The sequence below is a fragment of the Spermophilus citellus genome, assembly GCF_964194105.1.
Source record: "Spermophilus citellus genome assembly, chromosome: 8".
Taxonomy (NCBI): Eukaryota; Metazoa; Chordata; class Mammalia; order Rodentia; family Sciuridae; genus Spermophilus; species Spermophilus citellus.
The window spans coordinates 116,446,437-116,468,728 of record NC_138189.1 but is presented as its reverse complement, the minus strand read 5'-3'; the positions used below and the strand labels follow the sequence as shown (position 1 = coordinate 116,468,728).

The 22,292-nt window shown below is 38.3% G+C and overlaps 1 protein-coding gene across 3 annotated transcripts in view; it reads right to left on the bottom strand.

Moving 5' to 3' along the window:
• FAM13A (family with sequence similarity 13 member A) overlaps positions 1-21,850 on the bottom strand; it is a 332,113-nt gene extending 310,263 nt beyond the window's left edge. For all 3 annotated transcript variants that reach the window (XM_081303803.1, XM_081303804.1, XM_081303805.1), the window contains exon 1: positions 21,608-21,850. In XM_081303803.1, the coding sequence (XP_081159929.1) occupies positions 21,608-21,682 (75 nt within the window). In that variant the 5' untranslated portion in view covers positions 21,683-21,850. The remainder of the gene's footprint in view (positions 1-21,607) is intronic.
• Positions 21,851-22,292: the final 442 nt, after the last annotated feature.

The following is a 22,292-nucleotide window of genomic DNA, read 5'->3' as shown; positions in this document are numbered from 1 at the left end:
CTCTCCACTCTGGAAATTGATTGATGGTTAAAAAAAAATAAGAAACATTTATTCATGAAAAATGATGACATTTATTTAAGAATAGTGGGCATTTGTGACACTCTGGCCTGGACTCTGGGCTTGCTCCCATCCCTTCCAACCCCCAAGGCTCATTGGATAGTACACTACCAGCTTTGCTACCAGAGGGGTGACCTGACGGGGAAGAAAGGATAAATATTCACATTAAGTGGGTCATCTACAGATGGTCCTTACAATGAGATTACATCTCATGACTTACATCCTGGAAAACCTATCATAAGGTGAAATATGACAGGCTGAAAATGAACTTAATACATCTCACCTACCAAATACCACAGCTTAGCTAGCCTACCTTAAATGTTCTTGGAATATTTACATTAGCCTATGGCTGGCCAAAATCATCTAACACAAAGTCTGTCCTATAATAAAGTGTTGACTATCACAATTACTGAATAGCCGTATTCAAAAAACACGGGTAGCAGCACACCACAGGCGGATAGTCATTTCCCCTCATGATCGCAAGACAGACAGGGAGCTGTAGCTCTTGTCTGCTGCCCAGCATCTCAAGAGAGGATCATACTGCAGGTCCGAACTCCAGGAAAAGACCAAAATTCTAAGTTTGAAGTACAGTTCCTACTGAATGTGGGTAAGCTTTTTCACCATCATAAGTTGGGGACTGTTTGTGTCTGATAAAAGACTTGTATCTAGAACATGAAGAACTCTTTACAACTCCGTAAGAACAAATGACACAATTAAGAATTTAAAAATGTCCAACATTATTAGTAATCAAGAAACTGAGATACCAACAAAATTCACTAAAATGGCTGTAATTAAAAAAGACTTACAATATCATATGCTGGTGAGGATACAGAGAAACTGGAACATTGCTGACGGGAAGGTAAAATGGTGCACCCACTTTTGAAAATAGCTTGGCAGTTTCTTAAAATGTTAAATGTAAAATTACCACATGACCAAGTAATTCTATTCTCAGGTATCTAAGAGAAGAGAAATGAAAGCACATATCCATCCTGTATATAAATATTCAAAGCAACATTTAAAAAATATTTTTTGTTGTTATAGATAGACAAAATGCCTTTATTTATTTATACGTGGTGCTGAAGATTGAACCCAGTGCCTCACACTTGCTAGGCAAGTGCTCCACCACTGAGCTACAGCCTTAGCCCTCAAAGCAGCATTATTGATAAGAACCCAAATTTGAAACAACCTAGGTATATATATTGACTAGTGAATGGATTAATAAAATGTGGTATTATCACGTAATAGAATATTATTCAGTAACAAGAAGGAAGAAAATACTGAAGTGCTACAATATGAACCTCAAAAACAAAGTGCTAGCACAGGAGAAGAGATATGATTCCATTTATATCAAAGATCCAAAAGACAAAAATACAGAGACAAAGTAAGTTACATATTTTCTGGAGGTGGGACGGTGTAAGGAGAGGAAGATGAGAATGTGGGAATGGGAACTATCTGTAAATGGGCATAAGGGATCTTACTAAGGTAATAGAATTTTATAGAATTGGACTGTTTCACAATCAGTAAATTTCCTAAAAATCAAATTGAATATTTTCAATGGGCATACTTCATGATACATAAAAAGCTGTTAATAAAGTAGAAAAGAAAATCAATACATGCTTGATAATTTCCTGCCAAAATAAGTCTATGCTATCAGTAGAAAGAATATCCTGAAATTAATCTGATTTTACAAACATTCCATATTCCTCAACATAGTAACACATTTCTTATTTTTTAAATTTTTTTATTGGTTGTTCAAAACATTACATAGTTCTTGATATATCATATTTCACACTTTGATTCAAGTGGGTTATGAACTCCCATTTTTACCCCGTATACAGATTGCAGAGTCACATCAGTTACACTTCCACTGATTTACATATTGCCATACTAGTGTCTGTTGTATTCTGCTGCCTTTCCTATCCACTACTATCCCCCCTCCCCTCCCCTCCCCTCCACTCTTCTCTCTCTACCCCCTCTACTGTAATGCATTTCTCCCCCTTGTATTATTTTTCCCTTTCCCCTCACTTCCTCTTGTATATAATTTTGTATAACCCTGAGGGTCTCCTTCCATTTCCAAGCAATTTCCCTTCTCTCTCCCTGTCCCTACCACCTCTCATCCCTGTTTAATATTAGTCATTTTCTCATGCTCTTCTTCCCTACTCTGTTCTTAGTTACTCTCCTTATATCAAAGAGGACATTTGGCATTTGTTTTTTAGGGATTGGCTAGCTTCACTTAGCATAATCTGCTCTAATGCCATCCATTTCCCTCCAAATTCTATGATTTTGTCATTTTTTAATGCAGAGTAATACTCCATTGTGTATAGATGCCACATTTTTTTTATCCATTCATCTATTGAAGGGCATCTAGGTTGGTTCCACAGTCTTGCTATTGTGAATTGTGCTGCTATGAACATCGATGTAGCAGTGTCCCTGTAGCATGCTCTTTTTAGGTCTTTAGGGAATAGACCGAGAAGGGGAATAGCTGGGTCAAATGATGGTTCCATTCCCAGCTTTCCAAGAAATCTCCATACTGCTTTCCAAATTGGTTGCACCAATTTGCAGTCCCACCAACAATGTACAAGTGTACCCTTTTCCCCACATCCTCGCCAGCACTTATTGTTGCTTGACTTCTTAATGGCTGCCAATCTTACTGGAGTGAGATGATATCTTAAGGTGGTTTTGATTTGCATTTCTCTGACTGCTAGGGATGGTGAGCATTTTTTCATGTACTTGTTGATTGATTGTATGTCCTCCTCTGAGAAGTGTCTGTTTAGGTCCTTGGCCCATTTGTTGATTGGGTTATTTGTTATCTTATTGTCTAATTTTTTGAGTTCTTTGTATACTCTGGATATTAGGGCTCTATCTGAAGTGTGAGGAGTAAAAATTTGTTCCCATGATGTTGGCTCCCTATTTACCTCTCTTATTGTTTCTTTTGCTGAGAAAAAACTTTTTAGTTTGAGCAAGTCCCATTTGTTGATTCTAGATATTAATTCTTGTGCTATGGGTGTCCTATTGAGGAATTTGGAGCCCGACCCCACAGTGCGTAGGTCGTAGCCAACTTTTTCTTCTATCAGATGCCTTGTCTCTGGTTTGATATCAAGCTCCTTGTCCATTTTGAGTTAACTTTTGTGCATGGCGAGAGAAAGGGATTCAGTTTCATTTTGTTGCATATGGATTTCCAGTTTTCCCAGCACCATTTGTTGAAGATGCTATCCTTCCTCCATTGCATGCTTTTAGCCCCTTTATCAAATATAAGAAAGTTGTAGTTTTGTGGGTTGGTTTCTGTGTCCTCTATTGTATACCATTGGTCCACCCGCCTGTTTTGGTACCAATACCATGCTGTTTTTGTTACTATTGCTCTGTAGTATAGTTTGAAGTCTGGTATCGCTATACCACCTGATTCACACTTCCTGCTTAGCATTGTTTTTGCTATTCTGGGTCTTTTATTTTTCCATATGAATTTCATGATTGCTTTCTCTATTTCTACAAGAAATGCCGTTGGGATTTTGATTGGCATTGCATTAAACCTATAGAGAACTTTTGGTAATATCGCCATTTTGATGATGTTAGTTCTGCCTATCCATGAACAGGGTATATTTTTCCATCTTCTAAGATCTTCTTCAATTTCTCTCTTTAGGGTTCTGTAGTTTTCATTGTATAAGTCTTTTACCTCTTTTGTTAGGTTGATTCCCAAGTATTTTATTGTTTTTGAGGATATTGTGAATGGAGTGGTTGTCCTCATTTCCATTTCAGAGGGTTTGTCGCTGATATACAGGAATGCCTTTGATTTATGCGTGTTGATTTTATATCCTGCCACTTTGCTGAATTCATTTATTAGCTCTAATAGTTTCTTTGTACACCCTTTTGGGTCTACTAGGTATAGAATCATGTCATCTGCAAATAGTGATAATTTAAGTTCTTCTTCTCCTATTTTTATGCCTTTAATTTCTTTCGTCTGTCTAATTGCTCTGGCCAGTGTTTCGAGAACTATGTTGAACAGAAGTGGTAAGAGAGGGCATCCCTGTCTTGTTCCAGAATTTAGAGGGAATGCCTTCAATTTTTCTCCATTCAGAATGATGCTAGCCTGGGGCTTAGCGTAGATTGCTTTTACAATGTTGAGGTATGTTCCTGTTATCCCTATTTTTTCGAGAGTTTTGAACAAAAAGGGATGCTGTACTTTGTCGAATGCTTTTTCCGCATCTATCGAGATGATCATATGGTTCTTATTTTTAAGTCTATTGATGTGGTGGATAACATTTATTGATTTCCGTATATTGAACCACCCTTGCATCCCAGGGATGAATCCTACATGATCATGGTGTACAATTTTTTTGATATGATTTTGTATCCGATTCGCCAGAATTTTATTGAGGATTTTTGCGTCTAGGTTCATTGGAGATATAGGTCTGTAGTTTTCTTTCTTTGAAGTATATTTGTCTGGTTTAGGAATCAGTGTGATGTTGGCCTCGTAGAATGAATTTGGAAGTTCTCCCTCTTTTTCTATTTCCTGAAATAGCTTGAAAAGTATTGGTATTAGTTCCTCTTTAAAGGTTTTGTAAAACTCTGCTGTATACCCATCCGGTCCTGGGCTTTTCTTAGTTGGTAATCTTTTGATGGTTTCTTCTATTTCCTCAATTGATATTGGTCTGTTTAGGTTGTCTATATCCTCCTGTCTCAATCTGGGCAGATCGTATGACTTAAGAAATTTATCGATGCCTTCACTATCTTCTATTTTATTGGAGTATAAGGATTCAAAATAATTTCTGATTATCTTCTGTATTTCTGAAGTGTCTGTTGTGATATTGCCTTTTTCATCCTGTATGCTAGTAATTTGAGTTCTCTCTCTTCTTCTCTTTGTTAGCATGGCTAACGGTCTGTCGATCTTATTTATTTTTTCAAAGAACCAACTTTTAGTTTTATCAATTTTTTCAATTGTTTCTTTTGTTTCGATTTCATTAATTTCAGCTCTGATTTTAATTATTTCTTGCCTTCTACTTCTTTTGCTGTTATTTTGCTCTTCTTTTTCTAGGATTTTGAGATGAAGTATGAGATCATTTATTTGTTGGTTTTTTCTTTTTTTAAGGAATGAACTCCATGCAATGAATTTTCCTCTTAGAACTGCTTTCAATGTGTCCCATAGATTCCGATATGTTGTGTCTGTGTTTTCATTTATCTCTAAGAATTTTTTAATTTCCTCCTTAATGTCTTCTTTAACCCATTGATCATTCAGTAACCTGTTGTTCATTCTCCAAGTGATGCATGATTTTTCCTTCCTTCTTTTATCGTTGATTTTCAGTTTCATTCCATTATGATCAGATAAGATCAGATAAGATCTCTACTCCTTTATATTATCTAAGGGTTGCCCTGTGACATAATATATGATCTATTTTTGAGAAGGATCCATGTGCTGCTGAGAAAAAAGTGTAACTGCTTGATGTTGGGTGGTATATTCTATATATGTCAATTAAGTCTAGGTTGTTAATTGTGTTATTGAGTTCTATAGTTTCCTTATTCAACTTTTGTTTGGAAGATCTGTCCAGTGGTGAGAGAGGTGTGTTGAAGTCTCCCATGATTATTGTATGGTGGTCTATTAGACTCTTGAACTTGAAAAGAGTTTGTTTGATGAACATAGCTGCTCCATTGTTTGGGGCATATATATTTATGATTGTTATGTCTTGTTGGTGTATGGTTCCCTTGAGCAGTATGTAGTGTCCCTCTTTATCCCTTTTGATTAACTTTGGCTTGAAATCTATTTTATTTGATATGAGTATGGACACTCCTGCTTGTTTCCGAAGTCCATATGAGTGATATGATTTTTCCCAACCTTTCACCTTCAGTCTATGTATGTCTTTTTCTATCAAATGCGTCTCCTGTAGGCAGCATATTGTTGGGTCATGTTTTGTGATCCATTCTACTAGCCTGTGTCTCTTAATTGGTGAGTTTAAGCCATTAACATTTAGGGTTATTATTGAGATATGGGTTATCCTTCCAGCCATATTTGTTTATTTATGTTACTGAATATGGTTTGTTTTCCTCTTTGATTATTTTCCCCCCTTTACTGTCCTACCTCCCACTGTTGGTTTTCATTGTTATTTTCCATTTCCTCTTCCTGTAATGTTTTGCTGAGGATTTTTTGGAGAGATGGTTTTCTAGCTGCAAATTCTTTTAACTTTTGTTTATCGTGGAAGGTTTTAATTTCATCTTCCATCTTGAAGCTCAATTTTGCTGGATACACAATTCTTGGTTGGAACCCATTTTCTTTCGGTGTTTGAAATATGTTATTCCAGGATCTTCTAGCTTTCAAAGTCTGTGTTGAAAGATCAGCTGTTATCCTGATTGGTTTACCCCTAAATGTAATCTGTTTCCTTTCTCTTGTAGCTTTTAAAATTCTCTCCTTGTTCTGTATGTTGGGCATCTTCATTATAATGTGTCTAGGTGTGGATCTCTTATGACTATGCACATTCGGCGTCCTGTAGGCTTCTAGGATTTGGGATTCTGTCTCATTCTTCAAGTCTGGGAAGTTTTCTCGTATTATTTCATTGAATAGATTGTTTATTCCTTTGGTTTGGAGCTCTGTGCCTTCCTGTATCCCAATGACTCTTAAGTTTGGTCTCTTTATGTTATCCCATATCTCTTGGATGTTCTGCTCATAGTTTCTTAACTGTCTTGCTGAGCTGTCTATGTTCTTTTCAAGTTGAAATACTTTGTCTTCATTGTCTGATGTTCTATCTTCTAAGTGTTCTACTCTGTTGGTAGTATTCTCAATTGAGTTTTTAAGTTGGTTTATTGCTTCCTGCCTTTCTAGGATTTCTGTTTGTTTGTTTTTTATAACTTCTATCTCCCTGTATAGTTGATCTTTTGCTTCCTGGATTTGTTTGTGTATTTCATTGTTGAGGAAATCTTTCATTGTCTGATTTTGCTGTCTCATGTCTTCCTTGAGACTCCAGATCATCTGAAGCATGTATCTCCTGAATTCTTTATCTGACATTCCATCTGCTGCAGAAATTACCTCTTCTAACGTTGAGTTGACCTGCATTGCTTGTGGTCCTTTCTTTCCTTGTCTCTTCATACTGTTCGCGTTTCTTTCTGCTTACTGAGACTGTTGTGTTGTTGAATTTTCCCCCTATATATTTGTATTACTCTTGTATAGTTGCTAAGTCTCCCGCGCAGGCGCGGGCAGGGGCTCTGCTCCTCCTCCAATTGGGGCGCTGTGCCTACCACATCGGCAGGCCGCTGGGCCTGTTCTGCTGGGATGAAAGTTGGGGGGAAGGGGAAGGTAGGTGCTCTTGAAAAGAAAGAAGGAGAGGGAGATAGATAGCATAGAGGAGAATGGAAAGAGCAGTAAAACAATTCCCGGCAGGTCCCCTCTTCACGGAATTTTGCTAGAAGTTCCTCCGTAGGTAGACTGCCGCTGTTCCAATGGGTCTTTCTGATCCCGTTAATGTGGAGACGTTGGAATCGCTGCTTCTTTGCCGGCGGCCATGTTTGTTCGTGATAGTAACACATTTCATCCCTCTTCAATAGCTCAGGTGACACAGGTCAACTCTGGGGCTGGTGATCACTACTGCTACCAAAGCATAAAAACCCTGAAAAAACACAAACATTCCTGGACTGTTCGAATCTGGGCTATTTGGGGAAAAGAGGGGAGGCTCTTCTTGTTATTATTTTTGGCCTTCTGTTCACAGTTGTTGGCAGCTTAAACATAAACAAGGAGATTTCAACAGAAGAGAACAGTCTTGCAGGAAGATACTGTGAGTCAAACCTGAAAAGAAATGCTCTTGGAAAGGCTGTTCTTGCCCATTGTTCCTCAACACATTCATTAGAATGTAAGGTTATAAAAGAATGCTTTGGATCTAAAAAAAAAAAAAAAAAAAAAACAACTTTGAAAGCTCATTTAAAGTTAATGACTAATAAAGAAGAGGAGCTACAATGTTAAGTGAGTTTACTTTGAATATAGCTTTTCAGAAAAGTCCAATGTGCTTAAAAATAACGCAGCATGTAAGTACTTACATGTCTACATGATTAATTTACAAGCATAAAAACTTCTGATATTTATGTTTTTAACTAACACTTGCCCTCTTTTGTGTGTGTGCATGTGTGTGTGTGGTCCTAGGGATTGAACCCAAGGCCTCCTGCTAATAAACTTGTAATCTACCATCGAGCTCCAGCTCCAGCCCCTAAAACTTGCTTCTTAAATATTAAAATAATCTCTGGAATTTAACATAAATTCATTGATTATAAGATAATTTTATATCAAAATTCCTGTAAACAACTGGTTTCCTTCTGGCATATTGTATTGCTAGACTTTGTGAACATTTTTCTAGCATAAACTCAGTTCTACTGTACCATTCTTAAGTAATTTCTGCAATTTTCACATAGTGAAGTACAGTAAAAATTTTACAAATCTGTAGTGATAATCGCTAATTCCCTCATTTACTAAAATCTCTAACATTTTTATGTTTTGGTTTGTCAAAATATTAAGTTAATTTGAAAGGAGATGACCTGGAAATAAATAAGATATACTACAATGTTCACTTGAAATTGAGTAAATTACTCAATTGGTAGAAAATTGAGATTTTTCTATTAAGACTCCATTTGCCAATTACATTGTAACCTTCCCCCAAGAACCTATCTTTTTAGTTCACATAAAGAAAACCTGCCCTCAGCCTGGGCTACCCTCCAGTGCTCAGGTAAAGGAATCCCTAATAGAAGCAAGTGCAGAGGAAATTAGAGTGGGTATATTTTAAAACTTCATCAGTCTAACAAATGAAAATGTACAACTGACTGACAACCACAAATTCTGAGAAGGATGCAATGACTCAGAGACTCTTAGAACATCGTGGGGGTCTCTTGCTTTTTAACTCTAATTCTGCATGGGAATGCTTACAACTTGACCCATGACTACTTGGCCTTATCTTTTGTACTTTTCTTAATGCAGCATAGATGACCTCCTGAGACAACCAGCTCAGTTACACAAACTTGAATCCGTAGTATTTCTTTCTTTGGAGCTGAAACCGCCTCATTATATTCTACCCAGCTAGCTCTATGAAACTTTCAGGGAAAGAACTATATTCTTTTATATACCAGATAATTTCAAATAAAGTATCTGCTATAATTATAGAATGTGTCTGTACAAAACAAGCACTGTACACACGTAAATTTAATATTAATTGCCCTTCAAATCTCAAACAAATCTTTATTTCTTTCAGACAGGCCTACCATTGCATGTTTGTTGATTGGTCTTTAATTTCAATGAAAGTAATATATGCACTTGATCAAACTCAAACAACATACAACAGTTTGAATGGAAAAGTCTCCATGTTTGTCAGCTTTCTGTTGCTGTAATAACTTGGAGGAGGAAAGGTTTATTTTGACTCATGGTTCAGAGGTTTAAGTTCATGGTCGATTGGCTCCATTGCTCTGAGCCAAAAGTAAGGAAGAATGTTGAGATGGGAGGATGGGGTGGAGGAAAGCTGTGCAGCTTAGGTAGCTAAGAAGCGGAAGGAGAAGGGGTTGCAGGGGCATGCTCCCAGTAACCTATTTCTTCCAAAGGTGCCCACCTGCCCACCATTTCCATGCCCTCCCAGTAGTCCTTTCAAATTGCTGATCCATCAAATGGATTAATCCACTGATGATGTTGGAGCCCTCATGATCCATTCACTTCTCCAAAGCCCAATCTCTGGACATTGCTGCACTGGGGACCAAGTCTTCAACACATGACCTTTTGGGGGACACTCAAACCATAGATTCAAACTGTAACAGTCTCCCTATCTGAGCCCCAATAGTTCTTGCAGAAAATTTCTATGCACAATTAAGCATATACATGTACAGTCTCTGGGAGTGTAACTCAATGGCAGAGCACATGTTGAGCTCCATGTTCAATCCCCAGGACCATAATTAACAAATAAATAAATAAAAGGAATTATATTATTTGTATGTTTATGCATATATTTTAGAGGTCTTCACTTATTGGCACATACAGGTATTTAATGGTCCATTATACAGACACATAATTTATTTAACCCAAGTCTTTTTTTTTTTTTTTTTTTTTTTTACTGGCATTCGGGTTATTTGCAGTTCTTGTTATCAGAAGTATTGCAGAAAGAAACATTTCTGCACACATTTTTACATAATTGTTCAAGTACTTATAAAAACAGATTCCTAGAGGTAAAATTGTTAGATTTTATTTTTAATTTTTTTTTATTTGTTCTTTCTAGACATGACAGTAGAGTGTATTTTCACATATTATACATACATGAAGTATAACTTATTCTAATTAGAATTGCATTCTTGTGGTTGTACAAGATGTGGAGTGTCACTGTAGTATATTCACATATGAACTTAGGAAAGTTATGTCAAATTCATTCTACTGTCTTTCCTATTCCCATCACCCATGCCTTCCCTTCATTTCCCTTAGTCTAATCTACTGAACTTCCATTTTTCCCCCACCCTTGTTGTGTATTAGCATCCACATATCAGAGAAAACATCAGTCTTTGGTTTTCTGGGACTGGCTTATTTCACTTGGCATGATAGTCTCCAGATCCATTCATTTACTGGCAAAAGTCATAAAGTCATTCTTTTTATGGCTGAGTAATATTCCATTGTGTATACATATCACATTGTCTTTATCCATTCATCTGTTGAAGATAGGTTTACAGTTTGACTAACAGCACAGCACAGGAGAATGATGGCTTCCTTCATTTTCTTGTCTAATTTGGATATTATAAAAATTTTAAATGATGCTAGTGTTTAATTATGAATGAGATAAGCATTTTTCATATGTTTATTAGTGCCTTTGTTTCTTATGAACCTCCAGCCCTTAAGATTTGCCCATTTTTTTTTTTTTTTTTGGCCATCAAGAATTCAAACAATAGGGGCTTGAGTTGTAGCTTAGTAGTAGAGAATTTGGCTAGCATATGTAAGGCACTGGGTTTGATCCTCAGCACCATATAAAAATAAATAAATAAAATAAAGGTATTGTGTCCATCTACAACTAAAAAAATGAATACAAACAATAATAAATGCTGGAGAGGAAGCAGAGAAAAAGAAACACTTTTACACTGTTGGTGCGATTGTAAATTAGTAAAATCAATATGGAGTTTCTCAAAAGACTAACCATGAAACCACCATATAACCCAGCTCTACCACTCCTTGGTATTTATTCTAAAGAGTTAAAGTCATAATACATGCATACTCATGCAATTCACAGTAGCCAAACTATGGAGCCAGCCTTGGTGTTCGTCAATAAATGAATAGATAAAGAAAAATGTGGTACATATACACAATAGAGTTGTGGTCAGCCATAAAGAAAAATGAAATTATGTCTTTTGCAAGAAAATGGATGAAAATGGATAAGCCAAACTTAGAAGGTCAAGGGTTGTATGTTTTCTCTCACATGTAGAAGTTGGAGAGGAAAAAGGATGAGAAAGTTTGGGGTGGGGAAGTGTCATGAAAAAATGAAGGGAAATAGTAAGAGTAGAGGGCTGGGGATGTGGCTCGAGCGGTAGCGCGCTAGCCTGGCATGCGTGCGGCCCGGGTTCAATCCTCAGCACCACATACCAACAAAGATGTTGTGTCCACGGAGAACTAAAAAAAATATATAAAATATTGGGGCTGGGGATGTGGCTCAAGCGGTAGCGTGCCCGTCTGGCATGCGTGCGGCCCGGGTTCCATCCTCAGCACCACATACAAACAATGATGTTGTGTCTGCCAATAACTAAAAAATAAATATTAAAAAATTCTCTCTCTCTCTCTCTCCCTCTATCACTCTCTCTTTAAAAAAAAAAAAAATAATAATAAGAGTAGAGGAAAGGGACCAGGGGGAGGGAGGAGGGGAGAGAAAGGGGAAGTACTGGGGACTGAACTGGGGCAAATTACTTTCCATGCATATATAATTATGTCAAAATGAACTCCATTATGATGTATAACTATAATACACTAATAAAACATGTTAAAAGGAGAATTTAAAAAAATATATATTTGGCCATTTTTATATTGAGTAATTTTCTTTTTCTTATTGAATTTGTAGAACTTTTGCATGTTAATTTTTCTTCTTTTGCCAGGGATGGTGGTACCCCCCCCCCCTTTAACTTCAGCAAACTCAAGAGGTTAAAGCAGTAGGAACACACATTTAAGGACATCCTGGCAACTTAGACTCTAAGTCTCAAAAAAAAGGGGGGGGCGGGAGCGGAGGCTGGCTGAACATTATTCAAAGTTGGAGTCAAATAAAATGTTTAGAATTGTTTTCCCCAAACCATTCATTTTGAATAAGTTCAAAAACAAAAAAAATCTTCAGGGCTGGGGCCGTAGCTCAGTGGTAGAGAGCTTGCCTAGCATATGTGAAGCAATGGGTTTGATCCTCAGCACCACATAAAAATAAACAAAATAAAGGTATTGTGTCCATCTACAACTGAAAACATTTAAAAAGTTCAGTTAAAAAAGTCTGCCTGCTATTCATATAATCATCTTATTTTTATATTATTTATGTTAATATGCAACTTATATAAACTTAATTATACTATTACTTGCTGCAATACGACTTTGTAAACTGTTACAAATTCATAGTTACAGATAACAAAGTATGCTTAGTTATATTTCCTGTTTTAAGAACTAATGGACACAGCTTCTTCCTGGTCTCTGAAATTTAATTTCCCTAAATTCAGTTTTAAGATTTAGATCAAATTAATGTGATTCTTCCGGGTTTGACAAAGTCTTCTCAGCCCAGTTAACCCGTTCTTCCACTTCATCAGCTGCTCCGTGCTGGTTTGCTCTTTCCACCACTGTTACTAAAGCACATGAACATTATATGCATCTGCCTAGTCTACTGTGCTTCCAAAAACCTAACCCTAAAATAACTAACTGAGATTCTAGGCACTTCAGCCACACTTTCTGAAAAATCTCTTCATATTAATCCTTAATTGTGTCACTAACTGTGTGCTGTCATCTGAAAGTGTGTGCCCCCCATTCACCCATATGGAAACTGAACCTTTGATGTGGTGATATTAAGAGGTGGAGCCTTGGGGGCTGGGGATGTGGCTCAGAGGTTGAGCACTCGCCTAGCATATGTGAGGCACTGGGTTTGATCCTCAGCACCACGTAAATGTAAAATAAAGATATTGTGTCCATCTATAACTAAAAAATGGTGGAACCTTGGAAGGTGGTTAAGTCAAGAAGGGGACAAGTGCCCTTATGAAAGAGGCCTGAGAAAGTGCCTTTGCCCCTTCTGCCATCAGAGGACACAGCACTAAGGCACCATGCACGAAGCAGAGTCTCATCAGAAAACAGAATTTTCTGGCATTTCAATCTTAGACTCCTCAACCTCTAGAACTATGTGACATAAACTTCTCTTTAGAAATTAGCCAGCCTAAGTTATTTCATAAGAGCAGTTTGAATGGACTGAGACATTATGCTTTTGATTTCTGAATTCTGTACAGCAGAGATGAAAATTGAAATTGCATTACATATTTGCAGAAGAAAATCCACGTGATGCCTTTGTTTGCCTGACTCTGACCTGGTCTTCCTCCAACAGCTCACGATTGTTTATTGTAGAAAGAAGCAAAGCTAAATGTTTAATCTTGACTGCAGTTTGGTCTAAATCCAATAATAGTCACTTCAGATCATAGAGTCATTTTACTTAAAATAGACTCCACTTATAATTTCAGTTTTAAAGAGACCACCTTAAGACAAGACACAAAGTAGCCTGCCATATAATACAAACGATATTTTATGATGCTATGTAGCTTACAATGTGTTTTCACATGATTGTTTTATTTGCTTCTCACAATAATCGAATTTAGGCTTCTATGAACCCTATTTGATTGGGGAGGAGAGGAAGAGATGCTAAGTATCCTGCCCAGGGCCAATCAGCCAGCAAGTGGCTGACACAAGATTCAAAGCAAAACTATGTCTCCTGCCTCAAATCTTGTCTCATTCTATTTCTTGACAGTTTTCTCTAAACCGTAGTCTAATAATGGTGAAGTGTACAGGTTAAAATGTTTCTGAGTAGCTGGGCCGAGGGGTGCACACCTGGAATCCTACTTACTTGGGAGGCTGAGGCAGGAAGATCACACATTCAAGGCTAGCCTAGGCAACTTAGTGAGACTCTATTTTAAAATTTAAAAGAATTCAGTGGTAGAGTGTGCCTAGGTTTAAACCCCAGTACCGCAAAGGTTAAAAAATATATATATATATTTTTGAGTATAAATAATTGAAATTCCAACTCAAATTGGCTAAAATAACAAGGACATTTACTATCTTGTAATGATAATTCAAGTTCAGAGAAGAAAGGACATGAAATTGGGATTCAATAGCTCATAGAGGCCATGACCATTCTACTATTCATTGTATAAAGCCTTCCTTCTTGATCCATAGATCAGCAGCCTATCAGTAGTACCTGGGGTGCATAATACTTGCAGGGAATAGACTGCTACCCCAATCATGGGACATGCATCTTTGTCTTATTCGCCAGATAGAGGAGGGATCTGTCAACTTGTATTAGACTTGGATTAATCTGTAAATAAATATTCGTTTCCTTGAGCTACTGAGATTCTCGGGTTTGAATGAAGATCGGGAAATTTAGCATGAATGCCTGGGCTAATCCTGATTATATGCCTATCTGAGAAAAAGTCACACACTGACCTGCATATATATCATTTGAGATGGAATGGTCTGGCAGAAGTTTTTATTTTCTACATGCAATTTTATACAAGAGAATTCCTCTGCTTTTCGATTGGAGACTCAAAGTGGTGGCGAGGGATAGGATACAAAAATTTTGCATTTTTATTGATAAATCTTGCTAGGTGGAAAATTTTCAAAAAAAAAAAGCCCCATTAGAAGATAAGATAGAATGCTTTTACAGGTATGGCCTTAGGATCCTTCTTAAGGATCTTCAAATGATCAATTAAAAAATAAAATTTATAGCTCAGCACAATGGCACACATCTGTAATCCCAACTGCTTGGGAGGCTAAGGCAGGAAGATCATGAGTTCAAAGCCAGGCTCAGTAAAAGTGAGGCACTAAGCAATTCAGTGAGACCTTGTCTTTAAATAAAATACAAAAATAGGGCTGGGGATGTGGCTCAGTGGCCAAGTGCCCCTGAGTTCAATAAAACAAAATTCACTCAAGTGAAGCTGATAGATCTTAAGAGCATGACTTACTTATTTTGGTTTTTGCAAACATTTTGATAAGCAACTACTACCACTTAGCCCTGAGCAAGAGGCAAGACATGCAAATAAGACATGTCCAAATTTTACAATCTGCTAGTGAGATACACAAATGGATAACATCCAGGAAATTGAACAGCTGGTCAAATATTACCTAAGATCTGCTATGAAGATAACATACTGCTTAGTAATGTCTAAGATTAGAGTGCTATTAGTGGCAAAAACCAGTACTTTCCAGGTCTGCAAGGCTCCTAACAAAAGCCCATGTAGTTTATAAAAATTAAAAAAAAAATTAGCAAGCTTTTACAAAAATTGAATTCTTCACAACATTTAGAAAGCCTAACTGCAGTCTGTAAGGAATTAATTTGACATCAAACATCAAATTAGAAACTACAAAGAAGATAATCAGAGCCCTGAAATTTGAACTTTTATTGTATTTATTTGTTGTATTATTTAAGGAAATTCAATTCTGCTAAACAGAGAACATGAGTAACAATGAGGAGGACAGATTCAACTGTGCATAGAGAACATGGAAGGAAGACTTTCGGAGACTTTTTATGTCACTCTCACAAAAAATATTGTAAATTGGGCATGTTTATAAATAACAGAGATTTATAGCTCATATTTCTAGAGGATGGAAAAACGTAAGACCCAAGGTGCCTTATGGTTTGGATCTAGAATGTTCTCTGAAGGCTCATGTGTTGATGACTTGTTCCCCAACGAAGTAGTGTCTGGAGTGGGGATTTGGAGAAGTGCCTAGATTGTGAGGGAGCCAACATTGCCAGTGGATTAATCCATTGATGGATTCACAGCTAAATGGACTATGGGGAGGAGGCAGAAATATAAGAGGTGGAACCTAGTTAAAGGGAGTGGACCCTTGAAGGTGTGCCTTTGAGACTCTATCTTGTCCTTGGTGCATATCTATCTCTCTCTCTCTCTCTCTCTCTCTCTCTCTCTCTCTCTCTCTCTCTCTCTCTCTCCTTTCTCACTGCTACAGTATGAGCAGCATTCCTCTACCATGTCCTTCCACCATAATATACTATCTCACCAAAGGCCCCCAAACAATAGAGCCAAGCTACTATAGGCTGAAATAATGAGCCAAAATAAACCTTTCCTCCATTAAGTTTTACTTTTTTAAGTATTTTGTCACAGCAACAGCTGGATCACATAGTGCCTTGGTGTCTAGTGACTGATTTGGGTGGAAGTCCACTTCCTGATTTATAGATGGCTTCCTTTTGCTATGTCTCAATATGGTGGGAAGGTGAAGAAACTCTTTGGGGTCTCTTTATAGCAGCACTAATCCCATTCTTGGGGTCTCTACCTTCATGACCTAACACCTCCCAGAGCCCCTGCTTCCAATACCATCACATTAGGGGGTAGGTTTTAACATACAAATTTTGGGGAGACACGATTGGTCTAGAACATTCTATCTCTGTCCCCCTCCTTGTAAATTCTTATCCTTTCACATGCAAAATACATTTGTTTCATTCCAACAGTCCAAAAGTTCTAACACTGACTCAAGAGTCTAAAGTCCAAAGTCTCACTAAATATGATCTAAATCAAGATATGTGTGACAGTCAAGGTATGACTCATACATAGGCAAATCCTCTCCAGCTATGAGTCTGTGAAATCAGACAAATTATGTGCTTCCAAAATAAATGATGAGTAAGCCATAGTACAGGCATTCCCATTCTAAAAAGGAGAAAGAGAAAAGAAAGTAGTGTAGGTCCTGAGCAAGTCAAGACCCAATGGTGGAGAAACTCCATTAAACATTAAATAACCCTCTCCTTGCCTCAGGGTTCTATACTCCAGGCCCACTAGAGCAGAGATCTTGTCTTCTGGTCCCACTGTGGCAGGGATCCCATCCCTACAGCTTTGTTGGGCAGGGGCTAGACTTCCAATGCTCCAAGTGGTTTTGCTCTCAGGGCTTGGCAAGTTGGTCCTGCAGCAGGTCTCTACCTGGGCCCCACCTCTCAAATTCTGTGGGATGGTGGTTCCATCCTTTGAAATCTAGGTGGATGCAGCCTTATTCCCAGGGCTCAAGTACCCTATACACTGCAGAGATGGTGCTATGTGGTCAATGAAGTTGGCTGCCTGTGCCTTCTGGAAAAGTTGCCACGATGCTGCATTGGGCCTGCTGGAACAGTACCTGGGACAGCTGAGGATTGTGGTTCCAGAGTATGGGGAACCCAGCCTAAGATGCAAGGAGGTGCTGGGTAGTACTTTGTAAGATCCTACAGACTCCAGGCTTAGCAGCCCCTCCTCTGAGACTACTCTGGCTCAGGGTGTACACTGTGGGCCTGTGATGAGAGTATGCACTCTGTGATTTCCAAACTGTCTTTGAGTTATATTTCCAATGGTCTTGGAGAATAGCTCCTAGCTTCTGCTAAGAGGGTTGATCCACATTAACTTCCTTATCCAACAGTGGCTTTATTTACTTTATTGTCAGACCCTTAGTGGTCCCCCCACCACCCTCAACTGGCCATCTCATTCTTTACAATGTGAATAGTCTGAGAATTTCCCATATCTTTAAGTTTTACTTCTTTAGATCTTTACTTAGAAATTGCTTCCACTCAATGTCCAATTTCTTTATTCACAAATTCTACATTCTACAAAACACAACAATGAACACAATTTAGTCAAGCTGTGTCAAAACACTAAAACTTGAACATGACACAGTCAAGCTCTTCACCACTTTGTATGAAGGTCACCTTTCTGCCAGTTTCCTTGCTCCTCCCATTCATCTGGAATCTCCTTAGAATGGCCTTTACCATCCATGTTTGTATCAACATCTGTTCAAGATTACTCAGGTAATTTCTTAGAAGATTAAGTCTTTCTCTATTGCTTTCCTTTTTTTTTTTTTCTTTCTCCTTCTCCTCACCAGAATTTTCTTTATAGTCCATTCATAGCCATGCAAAGTTTTTTCTTTTTTTATTGTTTGGTACTAGGGATTGAACCCAGGAGTGCTTAACCACTGAGCCCAAACCCCAGCCATTTTTTGTATTTCATTTAGAGACAGGGTCTTGCTAAATTGCTTAGGACCTCACTAAGTTGCTGAGGCTGGCTTTGAACTCACGATCCTACTGCCTCAGTCTCCTGAGCTGCTTGGATTATAGGCATGCATCACTGCACCTGGAAATGTAAGCTTTTTCTGGCAGGCAACTCAAAATTCTAGCAGGCTCTATGCAATGCGGAGTTCCAAAGTTGTTTCTATATTTTTAGGTATTTGCTACACAACACCCCATCAGTCAGCACTAACTCTGCCCTAGTCTGTTCAGGCTGCTATAATAAAATTCCTATAAACGAGGTGAATAAAAACAACAAAAATTTCTCTCTCACTGTTCCAGAGACCAGGAAGTACAAGACGGGCACACAATGTTGTCTATGGCAGAGACATTCAGAGACATATTTAGTACAGACAATTAGGAGGACAAAATAAGCACCCAACATAAATATTTGAGGTACCAAATATTTATGGCCCATTGACTGTAATCATTTGGGCTCCACGTGTCCATATCTATTCAGTAGTGGATTGGCAAATTACAATTGTACCCAGGCCGACTTGCACTTGGTGACTAAGCAAGCTACGCTGGCTCCAGACACAGTCCATCTGCTGCACACAGTGCTGGTCCTCAAAAGCACACCATGATCATGCAAGGCTAACATGGCAGAGGAAGGCAAGAGGGACTGGACACAAGAACATAAATTCAGGAGTATAGTCCTTTCTTTCCATTTCCCTTTTTAAGTAAGTAAACCAACCACATCCCTCTCTCTTGCTTTTGCTGTACTTTGCCTAAATAAATCCTATGACTGGAGTATTTTAATTTGGTATGAAACTTTCTCTTCTCTGACCACAAGTCCTTGCTTACTCTTGGGGTATGTTCAAGGTAGCTGAGGCTACAGGAGTAGGAGGCCCCAAGCTGAAGAGAAAGGCTACAAAGCCAGGAATATCCTTGGGATTGTCAGCACCAGTAAGAGTTGGGGCTTGATCAGCATGTGGAGAACATTGCTATACCAAAAGAACTGATCTGCTGCGCCAGGTACAGATCTGATACATGAACTCACCCACAAATCAGAGCAGCCAGCCACACGCGCATTCTAACTCTCATTTCTCCATCCACAAGGATTTGAAAACTACCATTCTCCACCTACCACTCTTAAAATGCCCTCAGGCCTCCTTAGACAGAGCAGAGAGAGGCATAGGAAATCCAAGGCTCAGGATTCACCTGAGAGAACCTCACATTTAAAACTAGAAGAGAGAAGATAACATTAATTGGCAAGTATAATTTCCCACTCTGCCTGCAGGTGGGTGGCTTACTGAGGAAAAATAGATTTGTTACAATAAAACAGCTACATTTTCTTTGCTCTTAAGAGTGGTTATATAACTATCTGTGTGAGCCCACTACAGTAATGCTAGCAGCAAAATTCCATGATACTTATCTATATGAGAAAGGGTTAAATAAAATGACTAAGGAAGAGAAAGCAGGTTAGTTAATGGACATAGAAAGTGTCCCAGTTCAAGAAGTCATAACATAAGAGTTCACACATACTCACCAAGAACAAACATCTGTCCTCCATTATTTTGTCTGAAAAATGACTCTTCAGCAGCAGGACACTTGAGTAATAGGTACATATAACATATGTCTACACAGAGAAGCCCCAAACTAAGAAGCAGTTGATCAGCTCATGTGCATGTAGTATCATGCATATGCATGAAAAGTGACTTAGTCCTTACTTCTTATTACAAATGTTAAGAAAAAAAATTTTTATTCATCAAAAGCTACCATTTTCCAAACCTACTGTGTACATGTTGTACAAACATATTTCCTCCAACAGGCACAGCCCAATATAACCCAATATAGCCCAAACTATAGGCAGAATGGTAGGAATGATTGATAATTACTCAGCTACTAGATGAATAATCTCTAAAACTGTGTGATTTTTATATCAACATGACATGAAATTTTGTACATACTTTGGATATAAACTGAGGGAAAATATGGAGTCAGTCTGAATTTCGGTCAAAGTGTTGCAGATTGGTGTACCGCAGGCCAAAAACCTAAGTAAGACTCTAATCAGACAATCAGAAGTGGTAATAAATCTGCTTGACAAGTATATCAATCTGCTGCCTCCTCCTATACATTTTCAGTTATGAAATATTTCTTTTACAAACATGGAAAAATAGAAGACATGTCTCTGTAGTAAAATCAAAGTCAGCATCTTGCTCCCAGATAAGCCAGATTTTAAAAGAACCACTTTGGAGTGATTAAACCACTGTGTATCTGGATGCTGCAAGCCAGAGGTTAAGAGAGAAGACAGGCATAGAGGGTGCTGAAGAGGCCGAACCTGCAGCTTTGCTAAGAAAATTCAATCTGTGAGGCTGGTCCACCATCTGGTGACCATTCTGGGTCTATGTGTCAAAAATTTCATGGATAGTTCTAGATATTTCAGGATGCCACCATAACCTACAAAAAAATTACAGGTCTTCTTGAAACTTAAAAAAAAAAAATCTGATTTGAATGTGATTTAAAAGGTGATAATAAAGAACACAATATTTCTCATTTAATACCTTTAGATACAAATAAAATGCCCTCTTGAAATACAACATCAAGTTGAAGTATAAATATGTATGCTACACACATACACATATGCTTTTTCTATATACAAGTAAAATTTTAAAACACAGTATTCTGTAAATTGTATCATTGACAAAATTTGATCGTTGCAATAAGTTTTATATGAGCACCAGCAAAATTATTTAGAATTTTATAAAATTTAGTCTTCAAAGTATGTACGTTTTCTCGTGGATTTTGTTTCTTATTGATGCTACTGTTTCTAACCACCAGAATCCTGATGAAGAAGGATTCACAGACATTTATCAATGAGGCTATTCCAGCATCATTTTCAACAACCTTTCTGAAACAAAAATTCCAGAATTGCCAAAGGAAAATAGGAATGTGCACTAGAAAAATGTCATACACAAACTCAGAGACAATGAATCAGTGGTTATAACTTTAGTTCTTTTCTTAGGCTAGCTGCAAGAGTTTTCTAACTAAGATCAAGCACTACTATTTGACTCTTTGGGAATAATAAAGCCCAACACTGCAGACAGTGTTCCCACATTAGACCAAGTGGACTTACTGGGGTCCACTCAGGCTCAGCATCTTTCTTCACCTTTTCTGGGAACAAAAGTGGACAAAATGCTGGATGCCACCTCAAATCCTGCTTAATATCCATCTGAATAGACAGGAATTTTGGTAACTAACCTTCCCCCAGAGCCTAACAGGGAAAAACAAAGTTCCTCACACATCCCCCCCTAACCAGGAGGGAGAGGCCTCCCCTCCTCAGCGCCAGCAGCACCCCCAGAAGGCAGAAGGCCTGTACTCACACAGATGGCTAGCGCTCCTGCCCCCATTCTCTCAGGAAGTGTCTGGAAGAACTGATGAAGTCCAGACGAAAACATTAAAAGGACAGCAAAATTCGAAAATTCCACTCCGTGGATACGTTTTGATTTGAAAAGCAGCTTCCAATCCAAAGGCCCCACGGTAGGTGAGGGGCGGCTGGAAGCATGGTAGGAAGTGGGGTTTTGCTTCTTTTTCGGCTAAACCCACAAGGCTGGGAGGACGGCCCGGACTTGGCCCGGACTTGAAATCTGATCCAGCGCCCGGGTGTTGGCAGGCAGCGGGGTCACGTGACTCGGGTCTGAAGTTGCTGACATCCCCTTGGTAAGCCTGACCTGCTGGATACCACACACAGGCTCCCTCCGTTTGGAAAACTGCCCCTGCTATTCATTAATAGCCCTCAGAGCGCACACACGGAGCATTAACACGAACTGGCTTCCTTGTCACTACTTGTCTATAAGGAAAATTTACATAGTCACACTCAGGTTTAAGTCCACTGGCACAAGCCTCCTCTTTCTGCGGCAGTTTGCTATTGTCTGCTAGAAACCATCCAAATTCTACCAAAGTTTTCTTCCCTCCAACCTTATCCTTTGAGAATTTAAATGAAAATGTTCTTTTTTTATGTAGGGTTTTTTTTTTTTTTTTAAACTGCTTGTAATTACTTTCAAGTTA